The sequence below is a fragment of the Bidens hawaiensis genome, unplaced genomic scaffold (assembly GCF_021521415.1).
Source record: "Bidens hawaiensis isolate Kalapana, Puna unplaced genomic scaffold, B.hawaiensis_p1.1 tig00021181_1, whole genome shotgun sequence".
Lineage (NCBI taxonomy): Eukaryota > Viridiplantae > Streptophyta > Magnoliopsida > Asterales > Asteraceae > Bidens > Bidens hawaiensis.
Window position 1 is genome coordinate 59,992 of NW_027493275.1, and position 26,741 is coordinate 86,732.

Sequence of the window (26,741 nt, forward strand, 5' to 3'; positions counted from 1 at the left end):
AATGCTTTTATGTGTAAAACACATGGGTGACTTAACTGAAAAACTTAACACTTGTTATTGTAAAGGACTAAAACCGAGATAAATATCCAAATAAATGATAAAGAGCGAAAGTCATTTTCGCAAAGAACCCTATCCATAATTTTGGATATTCAAAATGACAAAATTTGTAATTTTCTATTTAAATTTGGGTACAACATTTAACATATAATTTTGTTTGTTTAAAATCTAAGGGCGTTCTCGTTTCACATAATGAAATGAAATTAAAATTGGAATTTGTATAAAATTTGGAATTGGAAGAAACTGAATTTGGAATCTAACATTCCAATAGGAATTTGAATGGGAAGAAACTGAAATCCAATTCCATTCTTAATATGTTTATTTGACAAATGAATTGTAAGCTATCATCACAAATGAATTAAAATCGTTTTTTTTACGAGGATAGCGATGGAAACATTTTATTTTTTTAGATTTTTTGTTTTTTTTAATATTTTGCGTTATGATTTTTTTTAAAAAAATTTAAGTGTGTTACCGAGTATACTTATGGAGAGAAAGGAAAAGAAAATGAGATTTTTACTTTCCTTGCTTTTCTCTCCTTTTTCCATTCTCCCCGACTTTCTTTTCTTTATATTCTTTCCAATTAACCAATCTCTACTATTTTACTTTTTATTTTCCTACTATTTCTTTTCCTTTCCTTTCTTTAAAAGAAAACATTCCTTCCCTTTCTTTTGGTAAGTATAACTCAGAAACACGGTGTTAGTGTTTTGGCCTGTTTGTAGATCTTTTGTAATTCACAGTCTTGTTTGACCGAAAATTTAGTTTCTAAAAGATGATTTGGAAAATATGATCATATTGTATCCTTATATATATTGTTTCCCCTTAATATATTAGGTTAAACTTAGCCAAAATGAAACCTGCCGCTAATATTATGGAATCCACTGCCGTAGTTTCGTTAGAACTTAACCCATCCACACAAATAGTCATATCCAACGACGACCTCTTGACCGAAATCTTGATCCGGTTACCCCTTGTCTCTCTTCATGTGTTCAAATCCATATCCAAACGCTGGTGTACACTTATCACAAACCCTAGTTTCACTTACCGCCGGACCCAAAACCCTAGTCTCGACCCCGCTTCCGGTCTCTTTATCCGGAGACGATATGTCTCCGAATATGATGTTGTGCCGTTGGATACCCGAATCCCGGTTCCATTACCCACCCCCTTTACTCTAGACTCGAATAAAGTTGAGATCTTGCAGTCATGCAATGGTTTGATCTTATGCCATAATATCAAACTCGATAAGTTCATCGTGTGTAATCCGTCCATGAAGCAATTTAAAACGATCCCACAGTCTCCTTATGAGAAACCGGATCGTCATCCAGGTGGTTCGAGAATCGCTTTTGATCCTTCGAAATCAACCCATTACAAAATAGTATGTGCTGGACTCATATTTAATTTTCGATATTTTGGTCAAATACAGATTTACTCCTCTAAAACATGTGAGTGGAGTGTTACATGTCACCAGCTTGAACAGTACGATCACCGGTACACTAGAGGTTTCAACCATGGAGTATATTGGAATGATGCCATTCATTGGCTAGATACTGAAAACAGTAACTGGCATTCTATGCTAGACATTACCGAGCGTTCGCTCAAAACACGACCACAGACGCTTGCAAACAACTGTCATGCATATGACGATAAAAAGTTGTTTGATTCTCGTGGTTGTTTGCTTCTTCTTTGCTCACAAAAATATCTCCAGCAGTTGCATATTTACGAGATGAGTGGATGGAGATCTGGGTGGTCGCTGAAGTACAATGTTAATTTAAAGGAGTTATTGATGCCCTTCCCCAACACGTATTATTCTCGTGTTCAGTCCATTGTGATCGGGGATAAAGACGTGGATTCGTTTCTTGTGATGGAAATGTGTGGAAAGATAGTACGGTACAATATCGGGTTAAAGAACGCCCTGCTTGCGGTGCGCGCATATAATGTATATATGTGTGAACCCTCGGGTGGGCAAAAGTAAAATTGCACTAATTTTGACGTTATTTTACTAATCTCGTGAAAATAACGTTAAAAGTGGCGGAAGGTTAATCAGGCATCATGTGGTGGCGTTGATAGCCGAAAGACAAGGGCACATGCACCGATCAGCCGGTGTCCCGATGATTGAGTGCTATGTGCCTTATGTCCAAGGCTTGATGCAAAACTACTATCGAGCCGGGGGTCTCACCGGAAGCAGCCTCTCTATCCCTATGGGATAGAGGTAAGGCTGTCTACATCTTACCCTCCTCAGACCCTACCATAGCATTGCTATTGGTGGGATATACTGAGTACGATGATGATGATGAATATCGGGTTAAAGACTCTCTTAAAGATCTATGAACTTGATTCAGTTATTGACTCTTCGGATAGCTTTCAGTTCATTGCATCTGTTGCTGCTCTGTGATCCTCTTTATGGTTAATTTTGAAAAGTATATATGTTGGCTACCTTATGATCTTAGATCTTCCTTGTTATGGTGTAAAGTCCCGAACCAATCCTAAATTGTAACATATCCATCGAGTTAGCACGATATATGTACAACTAACATTGCTGTTAATTTGAGTTTATCCTAAAAATTCACAAGTTGTCATCATCATTCTAATCATTCACAAAAGATATAAATGGTCAAATATTCAAATATATGTTGATTATGTTCAACTAGGAGTACCAAATTAGATTGAACTTAGAAATTGCCTTTTGTGGTTTAGGTAAAAATGTTTCTGACAAACATGTTTGTAGTAGGGCTGTAAACGAGCTAAGCCACGCCAACTCGAGCTCATATTCTAAACCAAGCTAAATAATAGAGCTTGAGTTCGAGCAGGCTCAGTTCGATCTAGTTTGTAGTAGGGCTGTAAACGAGCTGAGCCACGCCAACTCGAGCTCATATTCTAAACCAAGCTAAATAATAGAACTTGCGTTCGAGCTGGCTCAGTTCAATCTAGCTTGATTTCGAACAGGCTCGGCTCGATCTAGCTCGACCAAACTAAAAACCTGTCCAATTGGCCCAAGCAGTGTTAATTTATAACCATTTTGGACATGCCTCCAACTTAAATATTGTTAAGCCCATACCCGGGCCAACCTTATTAATTTAATAAAAATATTTACAAATGTCCACTATAAATTGGTTCGAGTAACTTTTTTTCTATAAAAAACTACACATATTTTTGTTATAATTGTTTTGTATCTTAAGTTATTAACAGAGTTACTTGGGTTAAACGCCAATTGGGTTTTAAGTTTGGTTGATGGGCAATTGATTATGAAAGAATATGTAAGATGCTGATATCTTTGTTGGGTTTTAAAAATAACTAATGGCCTAGGTTTAAAAGAATGTTTATGGGCTTAGTTTTTTAAAGGTAGCTCTAGTTGCTTAAAATTTCTGGGCACCTTATTGAACGGGATGAGTATATTATTTTAAGAAGCTTAAAGAATTATTTTTAGGGATGAGTAAATGGTACCAGTCTTGAACCGACTCCAAAACGAATATTTCAGTACTAGTATCAAGTTTTTAAGAAAATCGGGATCAGGAAATTCAAGATCGGTACCTGTATTTACCGAAATTTTCCTAAGGTATCATACTAAACCGTTTGGTACTAATATCAAGTTTTTTAAGGAAAATCAAGATCAGAATATTCAATTTTTCTTATTAGAAACAACTGCACAAATTTAATTATTATTATTTTTTTATCGGGTAACACTCCGGTACATGTGAATGAATGGGAAAAAAATGACGGCCTTTTCTTCTGAAAATTCATAAAATTATGTTTAATAATTATAAAAGTATTTAATAAAATATTAAACATTTATATAAAGTAAAAGAATAATCAACAAAGGTTCCTTTTGTTTTCACATGTCTCCGGTCCATGCCACACGTGAACATCTCCCATCATGATTTTTCTCTCAATTCACCTATGACAGTCACAATATATATTAACTTTTTTACTTTGAACGGCTGGATTTTATTATAATCAAACTGAGACCATCAAGTCGCTAACACCAGAATAAGAATTAAAAAAGGGTCATAGTAGGGACATCCTTATGCGCTTCGTATAGGGCTATACGGGGTTCTATACGTCCCGTATATACGGACGAGGTATAGCCCTCCCATATAACCTTATACGGGACGTACATGAGGTGTCTGGTGTCCTTAGAAAACATCTAAAAAAGCACTCAGTTTCATAATCAACTAGATCTAAACAATAAATTAATACCCAAAGTAAATCGAGTGATGTCTGGTTGTTTTGCCTTGTGAAATTTAATATCAACCACCTAACGAAATTGAAGTCTTTAAGTCAAACCGCTGGTTAGACAGCAAATGAGGTGGTCCTAATCACCTTCTCCACCCTTCAACAAATTAAACTCTCCCTCCCTCTAGTCTCTCTCTCTCTCTCTCTCTATATATATATATATATATATGTTTGTTTGTGTCTCATTGTGTAGTGAAATTTGTGATGGGTGGTGGGATTGAAAGACGATGTTGGTGTGCGGTTATTTTTTGTGCACTTTTATCAGGAGCAACATCATTCAATAATGAGTGCGATTTATACCAAGGAAGCTGGGTGTACGACGAGTCCTATCCTATGTATGATTCTTCGGAATGCCCACACATTCGAAAGGAGTTCGACTGCATCAAATACGGCCGCCCCGATTTAAACTACCTCAAGTTCAGATGGCAGCCCACCAATTGCACCTTGCCTAGGTACGTATACTGTTATCTATCCATCCATACAAAATATTATATGTACATATAGTGGCATATGCTAAGACCTACCGTTTTCGTTGTGGGGTGGCACCAAGAGGGGAGGCATTACCTCTTGATGCTAACACAAAAAGAGGTGGGGTCTACTATCTTCTACCAATCACATACACACACAGTCGCACACATTCATTTTCAAAAAAATATTTTTCTTTTTTTGTTTATTTAGATAAACTACAACACGTTTGAACCCGCTGTCTGTGTAGTAGGATGTTATATACTTTTTAATTAAAGCACAAATCTAAGAGCATTCTTAACCCATCTCCTATAATTATGTGAGGGGAATTTGTAAATTATAGGATGAGGTTGTGATTGTGAGTGCAAATTATAGGATGAGAGAAAATGTAGTGTTTTTTGTAAATTTGAGAAAACTTTATTTACCCTTATTTACTTTTTAATATTTGTTGAATTTGGCTGTGAGTGGATGTGTGAGAAAACTGTAATAATAAAAGTATAAAAAAAATATTATTTAATTTAACAGAAGAGAAAAATATAGTGTTATTTAGTGTAATTATAAATATAGGGATAGAGGACATGCTATGAATGCTCTAACATGATAAGACGTTATGTACTTTTAGTGAAAGGGAAAATTCCGGTACCTTGAGAGGAAAGGGATTCTAATTTTCTGTCTAGAACGGTTAAAATCCCATAAATGTCCTCCTCAAAGTACTTGTGACTAGTAGTCAACCCTGGGGTGGCGACATGTTTTGGTTCCGGTGACGAAAAATGTTTTTCATTTTGGTTTTCACTCACATATTTAAAGAATTTGATGAAGAAGATGATGCTTCTTGTAAAACGTGATATAGTGTGTGTTGTAGAAGATGAATTTTTAAGGAATCAAAGACAAAGACACTTGGACAGATGAAGGACAAGGAGGAGAGAATAGCGTGTGTTGGAGAAGATGACAAAAATTTAAAGGGAAATATGATTAAAGAAATAGCTAAACAAATAAAGTTCTTTTGAAAAATGTCCTCCCTCATAGCAAACTTATTCGATGGCGATACCAGTTATGAATTTCTTGATCCTGATTTTATTAAAAACATGATACAAGTACCGATATACTCGTTTCGATACCATTACCTGATATCATTTGATCGTCCATATGAATCTATGTTAAAACTTAGGTTATTTTTGGTTGGAGGTAATGGAATGAAGGGTGAATGGAATGGGAGAAGGAATGAAATGAACAATGGAATGGAATGGATCATTACCATTCATTTGTCTTGTTTGGTTAACCTGTATGAATGAAATGAATTATTACTTTATGTTATTTGGTATAAAAAAATTTTTGTAGGAATGAAATAGAAATAATAAAAACACTTCTATCTCAAAATACTTTTTACAATAATAATAATAATAATAATAATAATAATAATAATAATAATAATAAAAACTACAATGGCGACGGTGGTAGCTCCGGCGACGAAAACGGTGTTGGCGGTGGCGGTCAAGAAGTGGTAGCATTGGTAGTGATGACAATGATACGATGGTGGTGGTGGCGGTGATGGTCAGGCAGCGACAGTGATAATGGTTGCCCCGGTTACGGCGATTTTGTTGGCAACGACGGTGGCGGTGGTAACGCTGGTGGTAAGGTGGTGGTGGTGGAGTAGGTGGTGGTGCCGATGGTAGTGGTGTGGTCGTTAGGTGATGTTGTTGAGAATGTAGGGTGAAGGAGGAATGGAATGAAAAAAAAAGAAGGGGGGTGAGAATGAATGTTTTGATGGAATATGATTCTATGTGTAATTGATGATTTCATTTCATTGAGCAACCAAACACCATTTTTTCATTCCCACATAATTAATCATTCCATCCCCCTGTCATTACTGCACACCAAACGCTACCTTAGTTGATGCATATTATAGACTTAAAGGTTGTTTGGTTCATTCAGATCTGAATAAACCTCTATCTTATTTAGTGACGGCATGAATCTAATTGATGCATACATAATTTTAACTATTCAGATACTTTTTTGTCTGAAACCAAACAGACTGAAGTCTGAATGAATCAGATGTTTTCATTCCATCAAAATGGCTCCATTTAAATGTAAACAAAAAGCCCCTTGGAATGTCACAGTCCTCACGAGTCTAGAATACCGTGTGGTATTTGTTTGATTATATTTTTATTAATAAATTAGTATTTGTTTATTTATTGTCTCGGTTTAGAATAAGGTATTTTGGTGATAGGATAAGAATTAGTGACCATAAGGTTCTGGGTTCGAATCTTATAAAAGGGGGTTTTTCTCAAATATTGAGTTTCCTCATAAATTGGTGGCTTGGTGGTGGATATAATCGCGTAGTATCACTGGTGGCACGATGATACTTTAGTGGTCCGTGAGTGATCCAAATTAATCTTTCAAAAAAAAAATGAAAAGTGGACAATCTATAATCATACGTGTTTCGTCGAAATTAATTGATATATTTAGTCGTAAGATAAAAATTTGTGGAAATGATTTCAATTTATACGTTTTATTGTTTTAATACTTAAATTATAGAGGTAAATTAATTAAAAGAAAATTACATACATACATTTTCTAGGACATAACCATAAAGCAGCTTGTTAAAGCATTCTCAACTCATCTCCTTTGTTTGTGATAGGTTTTTTAAATTATAGGATATGATTAAGAGTGGTTTTGAGTGAATGAGATAGAAAATTTAGTAATTTTTTTTTTATAATTTGAAGAAAGTTTGTTTGCACTCATTTATTTTTTAATATTTGTTAAAATTGATTGTGATTAGAGGAAAGAGAAACTGTAATGATAAAAATATAAAAAAGGTATTATTTAATTAAATAGAAGTGAAAAATATAGTATTTTTTAATGTAGTTATAAAGATGAAAATAACGAACGGACAGAGAATGCTTTTATAAATTGGTCATTCTTGTGGTTTACTGAGCGGGGTTGAACAGAGTATTAATACAAAAATTGTGTCACATGAATATGAGTACTTAATTAAACTTTTAAATTTATATATTATTTTCTAAGACAATCATGTTCAAACTATGTCAGTTTATTTTTGAACTTTTAAATTTGACCTTAAAAAATATCAAGAGAGGTTAATATGTTAAATAAACACATTAAAAATAAATAAATCAGTTGAATGGGCTGGTCAACCCGAGAACCCGTCATATTGATACGAACATGAATCATTTAGCTAAATGTGTTCTTGAAACCAACCCGATGCCATCTAGACTGAACCCGAACATGTAAATTTCGTGTTAAGTTTGTCTTATGTCAGAAATTTACAGCCTTACACAACATCCAAATGGTTAATTTTTATAAATTTACGTTGTAGATTCAGTGCTGAAGAATTCTTAACAAAAATGAGCGGAAAGAAAATAATGTACATCGGAGATTCAATAAGCGCAAATCAATGGCAATCAATGGTATGCCTTCTTCATGGTGCTTTGCCACCGCAATCTGATATCATTGAACAGACCGTCAACTCAACCACAACTGTTACATTTGAGGTTATACAAGTCATCACTTTATTTAAATGTTGTTACATTTGAGGTTATACGAGTCATCGCTTTATTATGTTAACTTGTAGGATTATGGAGTTTCGATTTCAGTTTTCTTGTCTCATTACTTGGTTGACATTGTGGAGGAGGAAATCGGTCGTGTTTTGAAACTAGATTCGCTTACAAGTGGAGATGCATGGAAGGAAAACGATGTTTTGATCTTTAATACTTGGCTCTGGTGGTATCGTCAAGGAGAAAAGCAGCCGTAAGTAAACTTACTTAAGTCACTACTAGAAAATTGACTTTTTTCACGAATTAAAAAATCACCGATACGTAGGTAATTACTGAAGCATATTTCAAACAACAATATTACATTTTATAATATCCGTAGAAAATCCCTTGATGATCTATATTGGATAAGCCGGTGAATCATATGTCAATGAAACATCTATCATTGATGACGCTTACTACTATAATTTGATGCAGATGGGATTATATCCAAATCGGTGCAAACATAACGAAGGACATGGACAGAATGGTTGCTTTTCAAGAGGCTTTAAACACTTGGGCGAAATGGGTTGAGTCGGATATAGACACCGAGAAAACTACTTTGTTTTTCCAAGGAGTTTCTCCGTCTCATTACAAGTAAATGTTTACTTACTTTAGTTCTTATAAATAACTCATACTTACGTCTCTGATGGCACGTAACATAATTGGTTCATGTGCCGACTTGATTTTTACAAGTCTTATTACTAAGTTTTTTCTACCTGACGTGTGTTTTCATCAAATTACTAACGAAACCAGAATTTATTCAGTGGGTCAGATTGGAATGCACCAGGTGTGACAAATTGTGCCAAAGAAACAGTTCCAGTGAACGGATCAACATATGCTGGTGGCGTGCCGAAAGCTGAGACGGTTGTGGAGCAAGTTCTGAGTGGTCTCACAAAACCAGTGTCATTGCTAAACTTAACAAGACTGTCACAGTTGAGAAAAGATGCACATCCAAGCAGTTTTAATGCCTTCGAAGCAATGGATTGCACACATTGGTGTGTTGGTGGCCTTCCAGACACATGGAACTTACTTCTGTCTGCTGCTCTTGTTTGAACACAGTTTTTGGTTGTATTAAATGTTTAAGCAGTTTTGTTTTTGTTGAAAATCAAGTGATAGAGAACTTTGAATATAATATATGAAGCACATATAAAATAAATTCATCTACAAAGACTAAATTAAATCCACAACTAACATATATATGATCATATGATTATGCGCCGGGTCAAAGGCAAGTTCGTAACATATATACCATAACAATATTAAAAAAAGTAAAAATAAAAAATGACAACTTAAGTTTGAACAAACTTAAGTTTTCCCCGTAACTAGAGATGTTTAAGAGCTTCGTACGGCTGTATTAGGCCAGCTGGCGGTGGCTGATTTAGATGTTATGCTCCAATAAAAAACAAGTATTTATAAGACTTAAATACCTATAACTAGTATGGGTAAGTAAGGCCGTCTCCACAGGGAATCAATGGAAAGTGCAAGTTTTACTCATGACTTATTAATTAAGAAACTAGACGAGCATATGATAACAAGCAGTTTGAATGATTTGATTGTCAAACACAATTACTTTTAGATTGCAACACAGTATTAGAGAGAGAACCAATCTGTATGGTTCACGTTGTGAAGCAAGTTGGACAAGTAATTTAATCAATTTGGAAATCTCTTTGTTTCAAATAAATAACCAAAAGACTAAATATTTGGTTTTGCTTATTATCATAACTTAATCCGAACGGTTGGCACAACTGAATAATGATGTAATTTATTATCAGTTTTAAGTTTTGAGGAATGAAATCAATGATACGGGTAATGATAAACGGATCAACGACGATAACAACTAAATCCTAAATGTTGATGACCTCAAATCAATTGGCTGATAAATTCTTAAGCATTCAATTACGAAAAATTGTTTAAGCACAGAAACAAATGTAAAGATTCAACTAACCGAATGATAAACCAAATTCAAATCCAAAGTTAAGGTTTAAAATACCGAAAATCCAAACTACAACTCAACGTTATGCCCGGAGATGCCTTGCATGTTCATCTTGAAGATCTTGATCCTTGATTGGAGTGATGATAACATGGATGATTGTGGTGATTGATAGGTGTTAGAATAGTGTATGACGCCCCCAAAATCGCCTCAAGATGATAGTATATGAAGAATAATCGCCATATGGTTAAACTCCGCTTAAATATGGAAGAAAATAATAAATAAAAGAATAAGAATTTCCGTCAGGCCCAGTCGTAGCCCACCGCTGGGAATCGTAGCTTACGACTTGGCCGTAGACTATGGCCTTAAGCTGCTGCCGTACGGCGTCAATTTTAGCCGCCATGGTCGTAGGCTACTGTCTGGCACCCGTAGCTTGCGGCTGCTACAGTACCAGAACAACGTTTTTTGTTTTCTTGATACTTGTTTTCTTGATACTTGTTTTCCTCTCTGTGCCTCGGTTTGCTTCCTTTCATCCAAAACTCGATTCCTCATCACTCTAAGAGCTCCAAATTAGTTCCTTTAAGCTCCGAGCACCTGTAAACATAAAACCACTCAAAGTAATCGTGTTCAATATATAAAAAACAATTAACACACACGGAATTAAACACTTAAAACACGCTCTTTTACCCACACATCAGTGGCCTTTTGCCATTGGGTCAACCCGTACGGAGTACCTAGGCATTATATGTTTGTTGGCCATTCAAAAAAAAAAAGTTTGAACAAACTTTATAAAATCTCTAATCTTCGTTTGTAAGATTTATGTTTCATTCAACATGAGATTATATTTTAGGTTATGTTCTCACAGTGAATTGTGTTTTGAACTTATTGCCCCCTCTTATGTGCTTAAAAATGCATCGTTTTATCAAATATAAAAAATTGTTGTAGTTAAGGGTTGTTTGACAATCTTATACTGAACCATTATTAAGAGATCTGATTGATTAAGAGGTTGTGTCACAAGTTACGGGTTTTTTTTTGTAAAATGTCTTTACTTTTAGGCAGACGTACGTATTGTTCTCATTTGTATTTCATTTATTCATTATATTCTTCCTACCAAACACCACTAACGATTCATTCTTTCTTATTGGTTAACAAAACATGAGAATCTACCTATACGATTAAAACAAATCACTATTTCACATGTCATTTAACTAAAGTATCTAAATTTCATGAATCAAATACTTTGTTTTTGATTTTTTTTACATATACGTAATGTATGTAGGTTACATGTACGTAGAAAAATTACAACATTTTTTATGCACCGAGTCGACTTATTACATAGGTGCAACGGACATTTAAATTAGTGTAATAACTGTACATATTTATTCTCTCTCATACTTTAATTTTTAAATCACATTTAATCTCAACCACTTAATCTAATTTATTTAATTAAATGTGTGATAAAAAATGAAGTTCTTAAGTTTTTAAAACTCAGCAAGGTTCTCAATTTATCTCTCCCCTATATATATATATATATATATATAGGGTAAGGTTAAAATGAAAACCCACTTGATTTGTGAAAACCCTATGTAACATCGTTTTTTTTTGTGACATGTAATATATGTTGTAACATTTAATATAAAACATCGAAACATCAAAAAAAAAATGTTTTGCTATTTTTTTACTACTTTTTATATATGTTTTCAGGAGAGAGAAAAAGTTATATTTATATTTACATTTTTTATTCACTTTAATTGTGAACCACAAGATTTAAACATTAATTAAAAACATGTGGTTGAGAATGGGTTTCTAAAGTTTTCACAACTCAAGTGGGTTTTCATTTTATACTTAGCCTATATATATATATATAGGGAAAGGTTAACGTGCATTACGCACTCGAAATACGTTCAAGGTTAAAAACACTAAAACATTCAAGCCAAAATCCCAACCCCTAAAACGTTCAAGCAAAAAACTTAAACGTTCAAGGTTAAAAGTTTAAACGTTCAGGCAAAAACTTAAATGTTCAGACAAAAAACTTAAACGTTCAAGGTTTAAAGTCTGAATGTTCAGGCAAAAAACTTAAACGTTCAGGCTTAAATCCCGATACATTCAAGGTCAAAACCCATCACTCAAAACTCAAAATTGATCAATTGAAGCTTCAAATTGATGATTAATTGAATCGATAAACCTTTAAACGTTTAAGCCAAAATCTAAAACGTTCAGGCAAAAAAACTTTAAACGTTCAAGCTAAAATCTTAAACGTTCAAGGTCAAAACCCATCATTCAAAACTAAAAATTTATCAATTAAAGTTTCAAATTGATGATTAATTGAATTGATTTCAAAGATTAACCGATCAATTGGTTTCAATTTCAATTTCAATTCTTATAAAAAACCTTAACAAACCTGTGACGAGTTCTGCGTTTTTTCGACGAGTTCGTTGTCAACGGCGGTAATGGCGACGAAGAGTGTTGACGGCGCCGGCGAACGGTGGAGATGGAGATGGAGATGGATTGAGCGGAGATCGTTTTTCCGATGACAGTTCACACATAGGAGGTGATGATAATAGAGATTGTGAAAAATTACGATCTACGTTCAGGATCCTCGCGTACGTAATGTACGATAACTTATTATTGTATTGGATCCTTTATCTATCTACCTATACTAATAAAAGAAAATAATTATAGACACATGGCATTTTGAGGTTAATTCTCACAATCAAATTCCCGCCCAAATCACGTCTCTTCTATTGATAGAAAAGAAAAAAATATATACATTATTTCTAAATATAGTATTGATTATAAACTCAAAATACCGTATTAATTGGTCAATCTCCATTGATTGAATTATTAATGCTATAAATGATATTGTAAACATACTTAATATAAAAAAATGTTAATTTATATATAATAATTACGTGTCATATTTTCTTTAAAATTAAAATGTATATAAAAGAGTTTATGTTTAAATAGTACACTATCATTTAATTTTTGAGGTATCTTCATATTAAAGAAAACTATAATAATTTTGTTTACATTTTACAAATATTCAATGTGTAATAAGTGTTAAAAATTATAGACAAAATTTTCATTTTTTATATTTAGTATAAGACTATTGTAACAGTTGAACAATAGTGTATTTATAAGGACATCATGAAAGCTATTCAAAAAGGAAAATCTGGTATCTTTTATGTTTTATGGTATGAAGTGAAAAACATTTTTGTGAAAGACTACATCTTTCAGATCTAAAGGTCTAATTGTTTTAAATATTGCTTCCAGTGGCATTGCTTCATTATTGTATACCGATGGTAGAACAATCCGTTCTCGATTTAAAATTCAAATACATTTGATGATATAAAGCGACTATATTTGTAATATATTTTTTACATAATATAAAGAGACTTAATTATCTTTTATTTTATTTATATTAAATTATTCATTGTAATTTACACATTAACTTATATCGTGTAATACACGGGTTTCTAAAGCTAGTATATATATATATTAAGGGCTTGGATCAAATACAAAATGAAATTAACGTGCTAAACGTGAGAATCAAGTAGAGTAATTATATTTACAAGTAGAGTAATTAGAGTAATTACTCTATGATGTAATTACATAATTACTCTACTTGTATATATAATTACTCTACTTGATTCTTATGTTTAACACATTAATTTTATTTGCACGTTAACTTTTCCCAATATATTAAAGCACCCAATTTATATATACATATACCTTTTTAATGGGCCGGCCTCGAAAATTTTGGGCTTTAAATTGTGATTGCTGTATTTTGATTTGATTATTAGGGTTTTGATCGATTTAAAGGGTTTTACCAGTCCCATGAAAACAATGGCCGGAGATTCACCTGCACTCGTTTCATCCACACATGCAGTCCTATCCAACGAAGACCTCTTGATCGACATCTTACTCCGGTTACCCGTTGTCTCATTTCATGTCTTCAAACACGTATGCAAACGCTGGTCAACTATCATCACAAACCCTAATCTCACTCTCCCTCATTCCCCCTTTGGTCTCATCCTCCTGCGACAGACTCTCGAATACGATTTCGTTGAGTTGGATACCATAAAATCATTTGCACCACCCACCACCTTCACTATCCACTTTGACTCAAGTAAACTTGTGATTTTGCAGTCTTGCAATGGCTTGCTCCTTTGCCGGTTGTCGCATGATAAGTTATATGTGTACAATCCATCGCTACAGCGTTTTAAACGGACTCCGCAGTGTGGGTTTATGGGTAGTGTGAGAATGGCTTTTGATCCTTCAAAATCAGCTCATTACAAAATAATATGTGCTGGAGTCATACATAATAATAATGGTTCTCATTCATTAATTGAAATAAAAGTTTACTCGTCTAAAACACGCGAGTGGAGTGTTTGCGATGGTCGATTTACGCTACAAAGTTTTCGAGGTTTCAACAATGGAATATATTGGAATGATGCCATTCATTGGCTTGATACTAGTAACAAGGCTTTGCATGTCAAGTTTAACTTTGAGCATAATATTATCAAAAGCACACAAACTCCTGGAGCATTTGATGATGGGGTTTGTGATCAAAAGCTGTTTGAGTCTCGTGGTCGTTTGCTTCTTCTTCGTATTAGTTGTGGAAAGATGATTGTTTACAAGATGAGTAAATGGTATCTCGGGTGGTCGATTAAGTACAATGTTAAACTTGATGGGTTGATGAAGCAATTCCCCGGAAGGTGGTTTTGTGCCATTCATGTTCGGTGTGTTATGATCGGGAAGAAAGACGAGGATTCGTTTCTTGTGATGGAAATATGTGGAAAGATAGTGCAATATAATATCGTGTTAAACACTCTCTGTAAGCTATGTGATCTGGAATCGGGTCACTCTCCGGCATGCTTTCAGTTTATTGCATCTGTTGCTGGTGTGTGATTCTGCTGTATGGTTAATGTCAGGTATTATTTTGGTATCTTATGAATTATTATTATTTTTTCTGAGTTAATGAAACCCATTCTGGAGCTATATATATATTGAATGTGTATAACAATTATGAACCCTGTGTTTCTGGTTTAACTGTTTAAGGTTTAATATTTGTCATTTTGTTTTGTTTAATTCTGCTGGTGATGATGAATTAGTGGAATGGTTATATATGCATGTTCTCTGATATCCATTTAGAGCACCACGGATAATGGATTTCAAACTCAGGTGTAATGTCCTCTTGAACATTGTTAGAGACGGTTTTAGATGCATGTGAGAGGCGCAAAGCCCACACAGAGTGTGCATAGCAGAGCAGGTAGTCAAATTAATCACCTGGTTAAGTCCAACGATGTAGTGGGTTAGCCTATATGCATGCCGTGTCGTTACATAGTTTTGGATCAAGCTATAAACATAGAAACTCGGTAGAACATGCTAAAAGCTCGGGGAACACATGCGTGGTACCAATATATGTATGTATATCTTGCATATGTATATACAAGAGTTGTTAATCAAACGTGCTAGAGTGATAGATACAAATAGTCTCCTTGAAGGATTATAAGAGTTAACCAAAAAAACAAAACAACTCCGAAAAGCACCCCAGCGCAATAAAGGTGATCAGTAGGCTAAAACCCGGGGTTGGACTAACTGTCTAAGTCCAAATATCATTCCTAGTTTGTGATGTTTGTATAGGTCGACCCCAAATATAATATGATCAGGTATTGGCTACGTACATTATATGAAAGCTATACTAATAGTCGTCTTTGTGTGTGTTCCTTTAGTATAAGTGAACGTGTTACTTCCCATGAAGGTTTAGACGATTCTTGGTTCGAACAATCTTAATTCAGTGTGTAACATAGGGCCGCTTGTACTACAAATTTTGTATGTTTTGTCCATAAGTAGCTACAACCAAGCAATAATTAACTTCAAAATTAGTTATATATGTGAACTTTATCTTTATCGTCGGTCTTTGTGAACATCAACTTTATGACCTTAGAACCATTTACAAAGAATTCAATACTAATTGTTGAATAAGAGGATAAGGGATGAACTAATATTTTTAAGTAACCAATGCAATAAGTGCTTGACGTGTAAGATTTTTGTTTTACACCACAAGAATATGTTTTATTGTCTTGGAACTTCTTGGCTTTCCCATTATTAGTCATGTCAATCTATATCTATCTATAATATATATAAACGAAAACCCTAAAATCCTAAGTGGTGCAATGTGGTCGCTCCCATTTTTTATGGAAGCCACCAGATTGCTTGATTTTTAAATGGAGATCTCTAATTGATTTAACCCAAATTGATGGATATGGATCTTACCAAAACCATATAGCTCTTAAACTGGTTATAACATCTCATTAAATTAAAAATTAATCTTACCAATTATTTAATATGAAAATCATATAAAATAGGGATATACTAAAATTTAATATCCAATTTAAAAAGAAAAAGATATTATCTATAATTAATAAACAAAACAACCATTTTCTCAAGCTATCAGATTGTTTTATTTGTAAATGAAGGCTTCTCAGGCATTTGACCCGAATTCACGGGTAAAGGTCTCACCAAACCCAGATAGCTCTTAAACGGGTTATAACATCTCATTATATTAAAAATTATATTAAAAATTAATCTCATCAAATATTTGATATGAAAATCCTATAAAATAGGGATATGCTAAAAATTAATATCCTATTTTATTTTAAAAAAAGATATCATTTATAAATAAGAAACAATTTTATAATAAAGAAAATAAACGGGTAATGGGTATCACCAAACCCAGATAACTTTTAAGTCGAATTATAATATATCATTTATTTGTGAAACAATTTCATCATCAAACCTCAAGTATATTAATTATTAACTTTTTTATAATAAATAAAATTAAAATCCAAATATACATATATAAATATTAAAAACGAATAATGTAAAACAACCTCCGTAATACAAGGGATAAAATCTATTCGTTTCATATAATATAATTCATTATACATTTGTAATTTGTTAGAAGTTTTAGAATTTCCTGATTAGCATCCATCCTTAGGGCCTTGACCAAATACCTATATTCCATTTTTTCTCTTAATATATGATCAGTATTATACATGTTAAAACTCATCACCTTATGACGAAAAAAAGGTGCTCAAAATGTTAGATATGTTAATATGGGAAATCCATTTTTATACTCGATTGTAAAATTTTAACCCAAATCCTACTCGTCCTATAGTTATTAGTGGTCGGATTCACAATTTTTTCCACATGTATTGAGGATTCACGGGTTTACACTCATGTCAAGAATCCATGTTTATAATCTGATCAATGGAATTCTAAAACAAGTAAAAATAACATTTTATAAATTTGAACTTATTTCCACGTATTTAAGAAAAAAAATGACAAACTAGCATACTTTTAAATACTCCTATAAAACACATATACCTGCACCATGCAAGATTTAAACGTTTAAGCGTTCCACCTCTTGAATAAAAGAGAGACATCTTACTACCACACCATGTCTTTTGAATACTAAAAACCTATATTGTTGAAAAAAAAACCTATTTGTAGACTATATAAATAAATGTTAGGATTAAACGCACACACGAACTAAATACAAACACACATGAAAGCAAATAAAACAAACACGAAGATTTAGCATGGTTTGGTTTTGATTGACCTATATTCACTAGCGACAACTATAATTTATATTTTTTTAAGTGATACAATTACAATTACATAACAATGATATATTGACTGAACTATATATATATTCTAACTTTGAAGAAAAATAAATCATAAACTAGTTATGTCCTCTCTCCCTTCTTGAGCTAAACCCGACCCAAAAATGTCTAGACTCCAACAATAAAAGCATGAAAATATATCAAAAGATGTCAGACCAACATATAGTACAAAGATAAAGAAATAAAAACAGTGTTATCCATTAAAATTAAGAATATTACAATTACGAAGATAGTTATGCCGGTCCGTGAAAGTGGAGGACTCGGTAGAACATATCTTCATCTCTCGTGGGTTAGTTTAAATGGTGGAGTTGGATTACTCAATGGTGTAAGGTATCTCCTGTTTATGCTTTTCGTGTTTGGGATTTGGTTGAGTTGCATAAATTTGTTTCGTTTCCTAAAGATAAGGAAAAAGCATTTTACGTGGTTTGCTTGATTACATTGTAATAATGCCCTGGTCCATAAAGAGGGTTTCTAGTCCAAATTAACAGCTGCTAGAAGAGATAAAAGTGCTCAGTTTTCTTTGAATTAAAAATAGGTCTAAAAGGATTGGACTCTTGTGGAAAGATTGGCGTAGCTTTCGTTTGTAATAGTCGTTTGTGTTGTTTGGGTGGTTGGGCGCCGACTATGAGTCTGAAATAGCTTGTGCCCGGTTTGTTTTTTATGTTTGTATGGTGTTTTTAAAGTCTTGCTAGAACTATTACTAAAAAAAGAAATTTGTTGGTCTTTAAAAAAAATTATGATGATGTATCAAATCCATCTATTCATAAATTTTATCTATAAGCATAGACAATAATGTCTTTCGAACTTTATTTTTTTTCTTTAAAAAGCTAATAAAAACATCACCACTAGTTACAGAATTTTTTTTCAGAACATGTAATGGGCCCATGAAAAGAAACTATAATTCACTGACATCCACCACCATTCCTTTAGGCATTTCAGCTTTTGTCTCCCAAACGCATGTGTACATCTTTTCAATACAAACGTTTATGTTTCATTTTCCTCTGTTCGGACCCATGAACCGTTCCTATTATGGTCTTATGGGTACGATTTCAAGTCACTTCTAACTCGTCATCGTCAACCGTCACCATCATCGGGCTTATACATGAACACATGTACACCACAACCTTACATGATAGTCGATTATCGTTAAATGTCGTCACATGACTTGAATTTGAAATCTATGGAACGCACATGTTGCATTTTTATGCGCTGGACGCAAAGAATTTTAAACTTAAAAAAAAGTTGTGTGTGTGGGTCAACGCAAGAGCAATGGTATATGATAAAGGTTTTTAAAATTGAACCGATCTTAAGAACCAGACAACATAATAAATAATTTCATAAACCCAATTAGGGTTGTAAACGAACCGAACCGAATCGAGCAATGTCTTGTTCATGTTCGCTCATTAAACTATTATTGAACAAACGAATATTTTATGAACACTTAACCGACCGAAATTTCTTGTTTGTGTTCGTTCATTATGGTAATGTTTTATTTGATCTTGTTAATCAATAATAATCAGTGTCAGCAGTTCGGTCCGGCTCCCAAGTTTGTATTGGTGTATTTTCTAACATATTCATTTCATATGTTAATTTACATATAATTAATCACATAATATTTATATATATTTTTATTTTATAGCTAATAATTATATTTTAATCTATATGACAATAATATAAAAAAAAAGCCATTTAAAACATAAAAAAAACCTTTAATGAATAAACCATAAACAAACAAACATTAGCGAACATAAAGGGACGTTACAAACACCTTATCGAACATTTACGAACATAATTAACAGGTATGACCTTTGCTCATGTTTGTTCATTTAGCTAATTGGATGAAATTCTTTGTTCATGTTCTTTCATTTATTAAACGAATAAACTTAAACGAATTTCCTGCCAAAACAATTCACGAATAATTCGCTGAATGTTCGGTTCGCTTACAACATTAACATAACTTATTTTCAATTCCACATGACTACTTGACCCGAACTATATGACCATTACCCGACCCAACCCGACCCGGCCGGGTCGGGCTTCCAACAACCAAGTCAAAGAATATATATATATATATATATATAAAAAGAAAAAAACATGAGTTTGCAACATGGGTTTCCAACAAACATTCTCTTCATCTATCCACTTCACTTCACTTTAGTGAAGTCCAATGCTGCATCTGAATTAATAATAGTACACCCAGATCCCAACAATCCTACTTCACATTCTTCATCTGCATCTTATAATATTTTTTAATAATTAAAATGGGTAAAAAAAGATGGTTCACTTTCATCAAGAGGTTCTTCATCTCAGATACATGTCAAAACAGAGCAAAGGTATAATATAATATTATTCAGGGATTTTTACATATAATATTATGCTGATATTGTTGTACTGTTAGGAAAAGAAGAGAAGATGGTTGTTTGGTAGGCAGAAACTGAAGAGGTTGACTTCACAGTCAGTGGCTATAGAGACACCAAATGAGACTCTTGTGGCTCAAGAAACTGGTGAAAACAAAGAAGTATTAAGTTGTGAGATTGGTGCAGCTGTCAAGATTCAAACTGCTTTTAGGGGCTTTCTTGTAAGAAATTGTTGTGTTTTTGTTCATGTTTGACTTTTTAAGGTCAAAGCAGTAACTTTCAAGATCCAAAATGTTACAAATTTACATGAGTTTATACAAATTTCAAAAGGTGGTTACAATAAGGTGGATTTGGTGATACTTTGGAAACAAGTGTGACAAAGATCTAGGAGGAAATGAATAGAGAACTGAAGCTTTAAAATTTAAAAGTTTGTCTTGAAAGTCAAAACAAATAGTAATGGTTTATGGTAGAGGTGGGTTTTTTAAAACCGGTTAACCGAACTGAACCGAAAACCGAACCAAACCTAACTGGTTTGAAACCGATTATGTAGACACCGGTTTGGAACCAATTAAAACCGTAGGTTCAGAACCGGTTTGTAATTTTCTCCACCAAAACCGGTTTCAAACCGGTTAACCGAACCAAAACCGGGCAAAAACCGGTCAAAAACTGAACATAAACCGATCAAAACCCCAACAAAAAACGATCGTAACATTGTAAGAAACCAGTTTCAACCCGAACCGAAACCGATTATAAACCAGTTTTGACTTTTATTGACCAAACCAAACCGGTTTCAACCCAAACCGGTTTTGAGTTTTAAACCAGTTTGTGCACCTCTAGTTTATGGTTCTTGTCTTAGGGTGAGAATTTGAGATTTCAAACATGACACGAAAATAATAAGGTTTTCGGTTGGCATATCTAGCCCGTTGAAAAGATGGGTCCGGTTTGAATTGACTTGTTTAATTAAATAGGCCGTGTTAGGGTTGACCTGTTTAATGCGTTTAATTAAACAGGTCGGCCCGCCAACGTATTTAGTTAAACAAATCGACTAATTCGTTTAACCCGTTTTTTTACTACCCACCAACCTGATTAACACGTTTACGAATTGATTATCACTCACCAACTTGTTTGATACACTTAGATAAAGGTGTTAAATGTGTCGTGTTCGGGTTACACGAATAAAAATATGGGTTGTGTCCGGGTTCAACATTTCCACTTGCCAATCCGACACGACTGACACGCCTATAATCTTGACTGATGTTGCAGGCAAGAAAGGCTTTAAGGGCATTAAAGGGACTAGTGAAGCTACAAGCCATAATTCGTGGACATTTAGTTAGACGACAGGCGGTTACAACTTTCTAATGCGGTTACAATCGGTTGTATATATTCAATCACAAGCATGTGCTAAGAGAGTCCAGGTGGCAGATTGCAATTTCCATAATATAAAGGTTTGTTAGTTTCAGTTTGACCATTTAAATTTTGAAATAAATTTGGTTGTTAACATATTATAAAAAAATGCATAGATCGATATGAATAGTCAGAGGCGGTGGGATGGCAGCATTTTAACAAAGGAAGAGGAGGAAGCTATGTTGTGCAGTAAAAGAGAAGCGGCTTTGAAGAGAGAAAGGATTAAAGAGTATGCATTTAGCCACAGAGTAAGTGTATATTTTGTGTTTATGATTTAAAGTTTGACTTTCGAGTTAAAACAATAGATTTTAAATTTAACTATTGGTTTTATATTGATTTGGAAATGTGTTACGATTCATGGTGACGTTGAAGATTACGAAAGATTGTTTACGTTAAAAAGAGTTCGTAATAATCAGGATGAAAAGCGTTTTGTAAATGAATCAGTTTGACTAATATGTTTGACCTCAAAAGTCAAACTTTAAATATTAATATGATTTTTGTAATTCTTTTTTCTTTCTCTCAGATGTCATCAGAATCTGAACAAAGCAAAGTAAACATGAAATGGAGATACTGGTTAGAACATTGGGTGGACACGCAATTAGCCAAAAGAGAAGATCTTCAAAATATAGCGAAAAAAGAAGACTTCGAAAGTCAAAAAGTCAAACTAAGGAATCTTAAGTTAACCGACCCCCAAATTATCATCCAAAAACCACCCGTCACAGAAAACAACGTTCCATCGGAGAAGAACATTTGGGTTCAGGTTCTCCCATGTTCCCCACTTACATGGCTGCAACCGAGTCTGCACGAGCCCGAGCCAGATCATTGAGCTCGCCACGGCTCAGACCAATAAGTGTTGACACTTGGTCTGCAAGTAACTCTCCATACAAGCATAAGTTGCTGTCTCCTATATCTTCTATTAATAGTGATGCTAGTGCTAGTCGGGTTTGGAATGCTAACGCACGTGCAGGGCTTTCTCAAAGCTCGCCGAGCCTAAAAGGGGTCTCGGGCCATGTGAAACCGAGCCGAACGACCAAAAATCTCAGCTTTAATTCAGAATCTGCGATACCAAACTGGGATCAGATTGGTAATTTATAAACCATTAATTTTCTTTTTTGCTGTTGTACTTGCCGATCGAGTACTTGGAGGTGCGAGTAGACCAAGCCAAACTTCATACTAGTGACGGTTTTATTTATTTGTTGTATTCGTTATAATTTTGAATTACGTTGTGATAATTATATTGATAGTATTGTCACTTAAGTACTCATCCAGTGCCAATTTGTTATCAAAGAACTAACTCTTGAGCTTTTGTTTCAACACATTGTTATTTTATGTGTAGAAGCTCTATTCGGATGTTTAAGCGTTAAAACTTTGAAGTCCACGATTAACAATCACCGTCTCCTTGGTTAAATGCAATATTTTTTTGTATCATTTCAAACTTGACCGTGTTACTGACTGACTGACTTGCCATGAAACTTTGAGTTGAAGCATATTTATACTTTGAATACATGATACATGATTCCCAAAATATACTATGATCTGTCTAAAATGAGTATTTTGAATTCGTTAGGTTGGCGCCTTTGTTTTACCAACTAAAATTACCATTAGCAACTAGGGGTGCAAACGAGCCAAGTCACTTATGAGTTACTTGAGATTGGCTCATCAAAAGCTCAAATTCAAGTTTAGACAAGCTCTACTGCCCAAGCCTAAACAAATCTTGTTTAATAAACGATCCCTATCCCGAGCTTTAGTTTTCGAGCTTGAGCCGGCTCGTGAGCCTAAACTAGTCTCTTATTTATTTATATAATTTTCGTTTATAGTTATTTAAAGTAACTGTTATTAAATATAAAAGTAAGTAAATAAATACATTGTTATATCTATAAAAACTATAATTAAAATATATACAAAAATAATATAAATATCAAGTAAAATAATTGATAAATAAGAAACGGGCCTGAGTCAAACTTAAGCTTGACAAACTACTCACAAGAGCATTCTTAGCCCGTTCCCTCTATATATGTGAGTGAGTTTTATAAATTATATGGTGTGGCTAATTGGCCATTGGTGGTTGCTTTAGAAAAATTGTTATATTAGAAAGTTAAATTTGGAATTCTATTGTTCACACCGTATAATTTTTTTAATATTTTATAAAAATATTTGTGATAGTGATATATAAAATATTATTTAATTGAAAACGAGAGAGAAAATTTAGTGATTTTTAATATAATTATATAGATATATAATTGGGGAGGGGCTGAGAATAGGGATGAGCTCGGTACCGTACCGCTACCGATCGGTACCGGTACCGAAAATACCGATAACGAAATTTACAAATTCTTGGTACCGGTACAGGGACAGTACCAGGTAAAATTTCGAAAAATACCGGTGTCGATGCCGTACCGATCCCGAAACTCAAAATTTTGATACCGAATTTGCTGAATTCCTAACTGGGAATACTCTAAACCGAGGACAAAGTTTACAAATAAAATAGATTGGAACATAACTCCTCAGTTATTGTGTTCTGAAACACTCAAACACACTTCCCAGATCGATACTTGCAACCCCCAAATCTTGCTTTCTGCATACATTAAAACCCTGTGTAATTGTTCTTGATCAAGATCTGTTCTGTTCTGTTCATCCCATCATTTCTCAAGATCAATCAATTAGGGTTCTTAAATCCTCCAGGTAATCTCCCCTTTCTTGTATTAATTAGCCTCACAATTTATACATTTTTTATTAATCCCCGATTAATCGCTAGTCTCTGCCCCACCCCGACTAGCGACTAGCCACTACTACTTTTAATTAGGAGTGTGCGCGGTGCGGTTCGGTACGGTTTTGGGCTAAAACCAAACCGAAAACCAAAACTTCGGTTTTTGTATTTTTGAAACCTTTCGGTTTTCACGGTTTCGGTTTTCTTTTTACTTTCGGTTTTTGCCATTCGAGCTTGAAAATTTTAGGCTGACAAAAAAGTTGTCCGAAAATAATGAATTTAGTTATAAATACATACATCTGAACAAAAATATTTGAGTTACATATTTATTAAATTCTTATAAATGAAATAATAAATAAAAAATAATTTGAGATTTCGGTTCGGTTTTTTAAAAGCCATAAAACCAAACCGTCGGTTTTTGTTTCGGTTAGGTTTTTTCAGTTTGGATTTTTCGGTTTTTACGGTTTTGGATCGGGTTTTTCGGTTTCTTGCACACACCTGCTTAGAATTTTGCAACCTTGTGATTCTACTTAATAGTTATTATTTAATCATGTCATAGTTGCAGCTGGACATAGCTTGAAATGATTATTTGGAACTTTCCAAATACGAATCGAGTTTGATATCATTACATGGATTTCAACTTAATATTGTTACTGATCTTGATATCAACATCAACAACCTTTGCCATTCGAAAAGATATCGGTTTACAAGAAACACAAATCTGCAGAACTACGGTTCAAGGAAGATATTTAATAACCGATTACACCGGTTACGTATGTGATGCCTTGTCACTCGATCCTAAGTCGCATTGTTGTCGTGTAAAACGAGACCAGTACAGCTGTCAAGGCTGCAATCTTGTTTCGCAGTGTTGCAATTCGTATGAATATTGTGTTTCGTGCTGCTTGAATCCGGAAGGAACACGTGTAAATCAAGCGTTGAAGGTGAAGATCGCTAAGCCGGTAACGTCCGGGACTTATTCGAGTTTGTTTGATTATTGTGCCGGAAGATGTCGGCATAATTCCGAGAGCGTCGTTCACGAGAACGCGTATTTGAGCGAGTATCATCATTGTTTTGTGCCGCCATCGAATAATTCGGTTGGAGTTAGTGATACGCAAATGGAAGTTCGGTTAATTGGTATTAACGTTATGGTTGGTAAACAAGGGGAGTCGTGTGATTCTGTTTGTAAGTCGGTCGGGCAGTCGTGTGTGGCGAGTAAGTTTGTGTTTATTAATGAGTGTGGAGTTATGCAAAAGTATATGAAGTGTAGAGGATCGTGTCTCGCGAGCATTGGTGCTGACCAGCCTGCTGAGGTGGCGGATGACGCGCCTAGAAGTTTGAACCCGGGTGCATGTTTGTATACGCGAAGACCGTCCATGCTTTCGTGTGATGGGTCCCATCAGCATACAAGGAGGCTTTGTCCTTGTGCTTAGAAGTTTATCTGGTTAGCAACCTTATGGTAACATGTTTGTTTTAGACTTTGTTTATCAAGAAATGGAAAGTCATTTACTTGCAGATTACATTTGGCTTATTTAGATTGCATATCTAGCTTGCGCGTTCTAAGTTGCGAACTATTACTTAAATGAATACAAGTTATAGATGCAGATAGTTGATATTTATAAGCAATCGTTTAGTTTCATGGTTCTTTTACACGTTTGACTCTTGTAAGTCAAGTCAACTGATTCTATTTATTGCAAACAAAACTGAACTATCTGCATCATCTTGACAAGATTGCCTGTTACTATCCGGATTAGCCTTTATTTTGCCCACATTCTCCCTAATATGTGTGTATGTATTATGATGTGTGGGTCAAGTTATTCTACAAAGGGGGGACAAAAACGAGCAGGATTTGTAATCACAAAAAAAAACCCTCGAAAAAATAAAAAAAAAACCATAACTCAAAATTTAATAAAAAAAAGTAAAAACACAAAAATGTTTCCACCGTCTTTCTCGTTCTCAAAAAAAAAAAAAAAAAACAGTGTTGAGTGAAAAACATTATTGTGTTTTTTGTTTATCATTGTGTTTTGTGTTTATTTTCGTCAATGATTGTGTCTTTTTTCCTTAATATTGTGTCGATCTATTGTGTATTTTTTTAGTTATAATTGTGTCTTTTGTTCATTTTCGTCATTGTGTCTTTGATCTTGACATTGTCTTTTGCCAGTTTTGCTTTGAACGGGAATGATGGGGGAAAATTTTAGTTTTTTAATTTTTTTTGTTTTTTATTTATATTTTGAGTTATGATTTTTTTATTATTTTTTGAATTTATTTTTAGGGGGGTTTTTTGTGTGGTCACAAATCCTTCTCGCAATTTTCATTTTTCTCTCCCTTAGTATTTTAACTTTACCCTATGATGTG

The 26,741-nt window shown here is 33.9% G+C and overlaps 4 protein-coding genes and 1 pseudogene across 5 annotated transcripts; all 5 read left to right on the forward strand.

Annotated features, from left to right (window-relative positions):
- The first annotated feature begins 904 nt into the window (after positions 1-904).
- On the forward strand, positions 905-2,446 carry LOC143562899 (F-box protein At5g07610-like). The gene is made up of 2 exons (XM_077050578.1): positions 905-1,975; positions 2,363-2,446. Exons 1-2 carry the CDS (start codon positions 905-907, stop codon positions 2,444-2,446), a joined length of 1,155 nt encoding a protein of 384 aa, XP_076906693.1.
- Positions 2,447-4,488: 2,042 nt separating this feature from the next.
- Positions 4,489-9,353, forward strand: LOC143562880 (protein trichome birefringence-like 38). Its single transcript, XM_077050563.1, has 5 exons — positions 4,489-4,736; positions 8,084-8,258; positions 8,339-8,514; positions 8,736-8,894; positions 9,065-9,353. Exons 1-5 carry the CDS (start codon positions 4,489-4,491, stop codon positions 9,351-9,353), a joined length of 1,047 nt encoding a protein of 348 aa, XP_076906678.1.
- A 4,714-nt stretch (positions 9,354-14,067) lies between these two features.
- On the forward strand, positions 14,068-15,141 carry LOC143562881 (F-box protein At5g07610-like). Its single transcript, XM_077050564.1, has one exon. The coding sequence runs from the start codon at positions 14,068-14,070 to the stop codon at positions 15,139-15,141; it is 1,074 nt and encodes a 357-aa protein (XP_076906679.1).
- A 4,919-nt stretch (positions 15,142-20,060) lies between these two features.
- On the forward strand, positions 20,061-22,777 carry LOC143562900 (protein IQ-DOMAIN 11-like; annotated as a pseudogene). Its single transcript, XR_013140574.1, has 5 exons — positions 20,061-20,254; positions 20,320-20,499; positions 21,542-21,723; positions 21,799-21,930; positions 22,206-22,777. The product of XR_013140574.1 is annotated as a protein IQ-DOMAIN 11-like (transcript).
- A 1,529-nt stretch (positions 22,778-24,306) lies between these two features.
- Positions 24,307-25,839, forward strand: LOC143562882 (uncharacterized). The gene is made up of 2 exons (XM_077050565.1): positions 24,307-24,364; positions 24,949-25,839. Exon 2 carries the CDS (start codon positions 25,019-25,021, stop codon positions 25,817-25,819), a length of 801 nt encoding a protein of 266 aa, XP_076906680.1. The 5' UTR covers positions 24,307-24,364; positions 24,949-25,018; the 3' UTR covers positions 25,820-25,839.
- The last annotated feature ends 902 nt before the right edge of the window (positions 25,840-26,741 follow it).

Bases quoted from the DNA above. Each gene is read 5' to 3' on its own strand.
- LOC143562899 (XM_077050578.1), top strand. From the start codon at position 905: ATGAAACCTGCCGCTAATATTATGGAATCCACTGCCGTAGTTTCGTTA. The intron at 1,976-2,362 runs GTGCGCGCATAT...ATCGGGTTAAAG, and splicing joins TAAAGAACGCCCTGCTTGCG to ACTCTCTTAAAGATCTATGA.
- LOC143562880 (XM_077050563.1), top strand. From the start codon at position 4,489: ATGGGTGGTGGGATTGAAAGACGATGTTGGTGTGCGGTTATTTTTTGT. The intron at 8,259-8,338 runs GTTATACAAGTC...GTTAACTTGTAG, and splicing joins CCACAACTGTTACATTTGAG to GATTATGGAGTTTCGATTTC. The intron at 8,515-8,735 runs GTAAGTAAACTT...AATTTGATGCAG, and splicing joins CGTCAAGGAGAAAAGCAGCC to ATGGGATTATATCCAAATCG.
- LOC143562881 (XM_077050564.1), top strand. From the start codon at position 14,068: ATGAAAACAATGGCCGGAGATTCACCTGCACTCGTTTCATCCACACAT.
- LOC143562882 (XM_077050565.1), top strand. From the start codon at position 25,019: ATGGATTTCAACTTAATATTGTTACTGATCTTGATATCAACATCAACA.